Here is a 6,307-nt window from a genome sequence, read left to right as displayed (position 1 = left end):
CTCTGGTCTCCGGTGTCCCAGACACTGACCACTGACCTTGCATGGACTGCACCCGGTGCTCAGCCTCCCTGTGGGCTCAGCCCTGAGGGGCGCCAGCCAGGCCTCGGGAGCAGGAGGGGACAGGCTGAGGTGCTAAGCCCCCACCCTCCCTGCCTGCCTGTGGTAGCCCTGGCTGTGACATGCCCACGGCGATGGTGGCACAGCCTCTCTCTCTAGCAGCCCCCTGCTCCTCTGTGTTCTGGAACCTTCTACCTCATCTGCCCCTAAGGCCTAAGGGGCAAGGCTGCCGCAGTGGCCCGTGCCAAGACAAGTCACCCGGCCCTGCTGGCTGTCCGCGGTGCGCCCACACCTCTGGCAGGGAGGAAGGACTCAGGGATGCCCAGGGGGTGCAGGGCTGGAGTCCCCACGAGGCCAGGATGGGAGCGTGGGCTCTGTCCTTGGCTGGGAGCCCTTTGCTTCATTGTGGGGCTAACCGTGGCCCCTGGGTGGGCCGGAGCAAACCCGGGTGTGGAGCAGAGTCTCAGGGTGGCCCAGGCCTCGGTGGACCCCCTCAGGTCCTGAGCGCTGGGCATGAACGGGCTTCTCTCCAGGGCCCACACGCCGTCGCCAGGAGCCCGGGAGCCAGTTCCCCACAGCTGCCGCCGCCGCCGCCGGCCCCACGCCAGAAGCCAAACACCCCACGCATGACTCAGCGGCCAGCAGAGAGCCGGTTTCCCACGGTTTCCCGGGCAACGCAGACCTGGTTCCCATCCCTCTGCCTCCGGGAGCGGGAAACAGTGCCCGGCTCCCCACCCTACCCTGCCCGCCCGCCCGGCCCAGCGCCCGCCGCCCCTGCCCAGCGTCACTGGTCTGGCCCGAGGAAGGGCCTGGGCCCCCTCGGGCGTCCGGGCCCCAAAGGGAGGAGCTGGGAGCCAGTGGGTCTCCCAAGCGGTAGCTGCTTGCTCGAGGTGGGGACCGAGGGCGCAGCCTGGCTGGCTGCGGAGGGTCCCCAGAGGTCTCTCACTTCTCCTGGTCCCGGGGCTGCACGCCAGGACCTTGACCCAGTGCTGGGCTGGAGGGAAGCCCCAGCACTCCTGACACCGCTCCCCGGGGAGTCCCAGGGCTCCCTTCGCTGGACGCCAGGAGCCACGCCGTGCAATGTGCTGGCGAGGCTCCCGGTAGGTCCCGAGTCACAGCCCTGCGGGGAAACAACCCCCCAAGGGACCCGGCATGCGGGGGCTGGGGCCACCGGCTAACCCCGCACGGACACCAAGACAGGAGATCTTTCTGTAACATTTGCTACTAAAAACAAACCCCCCAAAAGCATTCAAGTCACAACGGTGAATAAAAACTCTTCTGGGGGGGAGGGCCCAGGCTGGACCTCCACAACTCACTTCTGGCTCAGGCTGCTTTTATTTGGAGTCGCGTGCGGGGAGCGAGTGAGAACTGGGGCCTGGGTTTAGGGGCCCCAGTTTCCACGGATTCCGGAAACAGCGGGCCTTTCCTTTCCTTTCCTTCCCGGTCTCCGAGGGGGTCCCTGAGCTGGGGCTCCGCGTTCCAACCAGCAAGTTAGTGCGTCGAAGGCCGGGTGTCACAGGCCCCTGAGGGTCCCGGGGAAGGACCGGGGCACGAGCTGCGGGCATGAATCCCCGGTCTTCCTGCAGCCGCCCCCGGCTCCTCCTGGGCCGGGGGCCCACGACCAGGCCCACCCAGGGGACAGACGCGGGGGCAGAGCGCCTGCGTGCCTGTGGGGGACTCTCCCGCCAGGAGAAACCTCATCCCTGCCTTTAATTACGCGTTTGCGTTCAGCTCTTCGGCCGCAAACGGAAAGGCTTTGAGGCCAGAGCCAGGCCCCGAAGGAGGCGGTTGGTAGACTTGGGGGTGGGGGGCGTCCCCTTTATGGGGGGGAGGGGTGAAAGGCGCCCTCATCTCTATTGCACGCGGACTGCACCCGCGCTGCACGGAGGCCTCGCGTTGCTCGGGGATCTCGCCCGCGCTGCACTGCCCTGTCGCAAACGCTCGTCTTGCCCCGGGAGCTCAGACCTCCGAGCACCGGAAGGCACCCCGTGTTAGAAGTGGGGAAACTGAGCCCGCCCGATGGGGGCGCTTGGGCTGCAGCGTCAGTTTCCGGGCGTTAAACACCCTGGCCCTGCCGTCCCTTTAGGGCAGGAGGTTGGGCACCGCACCTCTAGTGATGACCCCCGCCCCTCCACCGTTGGCCTCTTTCGCCCCCTGTCGGTGCGGAGGAGTCATGGCAGGAAATGACCGAGAATGGGGCTTGGAGCTGCACCGCCTGTGCTGACCACAGGGTCTTGCCCGGCCGGGCCCACTCTGCCTATTCTCGGGCGGACATCCAGGGCAGGATGTCCACAGGGACCGAGCTGTCGTCTGGAGACCAAGCGCCGGTCTCACTGATGTCGGGGACCAGCCCCGGAGGATGCCCCTGACCTTCATCCCCTGCAGTACCTCCCCCCCAAAGGTGGACATGTGATCGGGATGCAGGGAAGAGGGGAGAGAGAAGGAGAGGACGTTTCAAGGTGAGGATGACCACTGTCCCGAGGACCAAGGCTGACGTCCACAGCGTGCCTGTTCGGTCAGTGTCCCTCCTGCTGCAGATGGTTGACAGGAGAGGCCACACTCACGCACGGCACCCATGGTCCATGCACGGATCCAGTTGTCCCACCCGATTCCCTCCAGTCCCTCCCTGACCAACCAGAGAAGCTTGCGTGCCAGCCAGGACCCGCGGGAACCCTCCCTGGTCCAAGCCCCCCCCCCACCTGCCAGCCCCCCGAGTCTCTGGCTCAGCAGATTGGTGCTGGAGGCGTCCTCTGGGGCCCCCCGGGGAGCAGAGGCTGGTGGGGTCTACGGTCCTGCAGGATGAACCCCTCTTCCCCCTGTTCCTGCTGCGTCCCCCATCGGAGCTCTCACTCGGACGGAGCTCTAGCAAAGCGATGTCACAGCGCCCACGCCGCTCTGCCCTGGAGCCCACGCCCCGCAGAGCAGCGTATGGGGACCCATGTCCGAGCGTGCCCGCTGGGAAGTCCAGTCCTGAGCGGGGGCGACTCCTCCCCAGTCAGTAAACTCCATTCGGCTCCTTCGAGGTCTGCCCGCACACACGCACGCCCGCCTGCATTGGGTGACGCACAGCAGCCAGGGCCACAGCCTTGCCGGGAAAGACGGCACCGCCGATCCCCGGGAGGAAACGAGGAGAGATGGGGGGCCAGGCCGCGAGGACCAGCCCCCTGTCGTGAGACATCGGCTCAGGGGAAGTCTCCCCGGTGTCCCGGCACCAGCCCCTCCGGGGGCCTGCGTTTCCGGGCACGCGCACTTGTGGGGCGGCGACAAGGGAAGGACGCTGGTGGGCTTTGATGAGAGAACCGTCCCTCCAACCCGTTCTTTCCGGAGCGAGAAAACAACGACGGTCTCAGACCGACTCAAGAAGCAGGAAGAGGCCAAGCCAAGGGGGGGCCAGGCCTGGGAACCCGGTGCGGGCCCAGGTCCCCCGAGGCAGGGAGGGAGCGGGGCCCTGGAGGAGGCGGAGTCACAGTGGGGCGGCACAGCCCCTCCCCCCCAGCCCACGGGAAGGCACCAGGCCTCTGTCCCCAGGGCCCCGGGGAAGGCACTATGAGCTCAGCCCACCTGGGACCGGAAGGCACAGCACAGAGCTCTGTTTGGAAAATGTCCATCGGTCAAAGTCAAAGTCAAAGGCATTCTCTAAATGCGTGACTGTGACTGTGAACACTGTGTATCAGACACACGGTCACGGAAGGCTGCGGGCCAGGCCGGCGGCCGTCAGAGCGCACGTCCCAGTCCCGGTGCCCCCGGAGCTCCTCCCCAGGGGGCCAGACGCCGACAGGCAGGCCACCACACGAAGCTGGCAGGTGGGCTCGGAGAACGGCCTGCAGGAGCAAGCAGGGACTAACCGGCCCCAACGGTGCAGAGGGTGGCTGCCCAGAAAGGCCCTACTGGGGGCGGAGCCAACAGGGAGCCCCACTGGGCCGGTGGGGGACGGTGAAGTTCAGAAAGGGGCTGGAGCGCCAAGCAAGCAGGGGCAACGGCAGACAGGTACTTGGTTTGGGCTCTGACCCCCTGGAGGAGCACAGCTCACTCGGGGTCAGCCTGCGTCCTTCCAGCGGGGAAGCCACAGGCCCTGTGCTGGGGAGGAGGGGGCGGGGCCGACGGGAAGCAGGGGGGCCGGTGCCGCCTCCCCCAGCCCTGCCTGCCATTCCCCGCCCAGCTGGTCCGGCTTGGCTTGGCTTTTCCATTTTCTTTTCTTTCTTTCTTTCTTTCTTTCTTTCTTTCTTTCTTTCTTTCTTTCTTTCTTTCTTTCTTTCTTTCTTTCTTTCTTTCTTTTCTTTCTTTCTTTCTTTCCTTCCTTCCTTCCTTCTTTCTTTCTTTCTTTCTTTCTTTCTTTCTTTCTGTCTGTCTTTCTTTCTTTCTTTCTTTCAGAATGCTTCCCAATATAGAATTTTTCTCAATTTTCCAGGTCCATCCATTTTTAAAAAATTAATTAAGCCTGATGAAAACACGTTTTCTTGTAATTTACAGATGAGTTGCTGGACGTGGCTGGGACTGGAGACGCTACTTTTTGTGGGCTCGCCTTCCCGGACGTCCATCCCAAAGACGCAGGTGCCGCAGTGAGCCCCGCGCTCGGCTGGCCGGGAGGATTTAGACGGGGGCCTGCGGGGCGCTAGGGCGCCTGGACCACCCGCAGGACCACCCGCAGCCAGTAGGGGTCAGCGGGCCTCCGGCATTAATCCTGGACCCGCCGCCCGGGAGGAAGCTGGTGGCTCCTGACGCCAGAGGGCGCTCCCGGGTGGGCAGGGACCTCCTCTCCCCGGGGGCCCCCTCTCCGTGAGCGGAGAGGAGCCCAGCACTCGGTGGGACTTGTGGAGCCCCCGCCTGGAGGCCCCTGCCCTCAGCCTGTCTTCCACCGTGAGCTCCCCTCCGCAAGGCTGAAGCGACCCTCGCTCTGCCCCCCACCCCAGCCAAGGCTGGTCTGCAGACCACCTCCCCAAGACTAGGCGGCGGGAGGGCCCTCTACCGCCCCCTGGTGTCCACCCACCACCCGACTTCTCCAGGGTCCCTGATGGCCCCGGCAGGGAGAGGCTCCGGCTGGAGGGGGTGCGAGGCGCCTCTAACTCGCTGTGTGACCTGGGGGAGCCGTCAGCCCCTCTCTGGGCTTCGGTTTCTTCGTCTGAAGGACACAGACTGGGCCGCACAGTCTTGAGAAAGAGAAAGCCAGCCCCAGGCAAGGGAACAAGGCCGGACAGTCACAGGGCAAGGGCAGAAAGCTGGGGGCCACACCACTGAGGGGTGCCCTGAGAAACTGGGGGGAGGGGAGGCGGGGCAGAGGCTCAACCGCGAGGCAGAGAATGTCAGGGCGAGGGGACACAACCGAACCCCACAATGCTGGCCGGTGCCCCCCAGCTCCCCGCTCACCTCTCCCCTCCTCCCTCCCTGCCCCCTCCCCCGTGCCCCCTGAGTGGCTAAGCTACGAAATCAGATGTTCTGAAGGATCCTTCTGACATAAAGGATATTGTTGAGACAATTGGCAACATGGGAGCGGGTTGTCATGACGGAGTGATAGCAGCATTGTATCGTTTCCCAACTTCCAGGGGGGTGGGGGCGCCACAGGTTGTGCGTGTTCACCCAGAGTGTGCACATCCCCTCAGCAGCTCACTCGCGGGTGGGGGGGGGGTTCTTCACATCACACCTGCAGGGCGCTGTGATTCTGAGATTGTGTCAACCGTTCAACATCTTTGCAATTCTAGAATTTTCTCTTAAACATCGCATGCGTCCTCGGAGGCAGCCATTTCCGTTTCGGGGTTTATTGTACAGGTGCGTCGGTGTGAGGTGTTGTCCCCGCGCACACGGGTGGGGAGGGGCGCCCAGACACCGCTGGGGACGGCGGTCCTCGAGGAGGAGGAGGAGGAGGAGGCACGTTGGACGTTCCACTCCATACCGTGCGTATTCTTTACCTTGCACCTCTGCCATCTACCGCCCGCATCCGTTTTGTGCCTTTGAAAACCTACTCGTTCAAATAAATAATCACTGACGTTTCAAACCTGTTTTTAAGTCTTCCGTCGAGGAACTTACAGCCCCCATACCAACTTTGGGGGGAGGGGTGTTAATTTTACAAGCGATGGTGAGGACGGCCCCGGGTTGTGGAAACCGGTCCAAGTAGAAGCTGAACGCACCCCCAGGGCTCGCGCGCACCAGCGGGCGGGGTTTGCTGAGCGCCCCCATCCGCGGGCGGCCCAGGGCCCTGAGACCCCCAAATCCGCCGCCAGCGCTTTCCAAGGCGCACCTGCACCCCAGTGCTCTC

The 6,307-nt window shown here is 64.4% G+C and overlaps 1 protein-coding gene across 1 annotated transcript; it reads left to right on the top strand.

Annotated features, from left to right (window-relative positions):
• Positions 1 to 2,522: 2,522 nt before the first annotated feature.
• Positions 2,523 to 6,028, top strand: LOC123823194. Its single transcript, XM_045845653.1, has 4 exons — positions 2,523 to 2,572; positions 3,732 to 4,044; positions 4,528 to 4,608; positions 5,821 to 6,028. The coding sequence occupies exons 1-4, from the start codon at positions 2,523 to 2,525 to the stop codon at positions 6,004 to 6,006; spliced, it is 630 nt and encodes a 209-aa protein (XP_045701609.1). The 3' UTR covers positions 6,007 to 6,028.
• The last annotated feature ends 279 nt before the right edge of the window (positions 6,029 to 6,307 follow it).

Source organism: Phyllostomus hastatus, unplaced genomic scaffold, assembly GCF_019186645.2.
Source record: "Phyllostomus hastatus isolate PE091 unplaced genomic scaffold, TTU_PhHast_1.1 phas_contig_477, whole genome shotgun sequence".
Taxonomy (NCBI): domain Eukaryota; kingdom Metazoa; phylum Chordata; class Mammalia; order Chiroptera; family Phyllostomidae; genus Phyllostomus; species Phyllostomus hastatus.
Note: the sequence above shows the minus strand (reverse complement) of the source record. Positions and strands in the feature narration are given on the sequence as shown.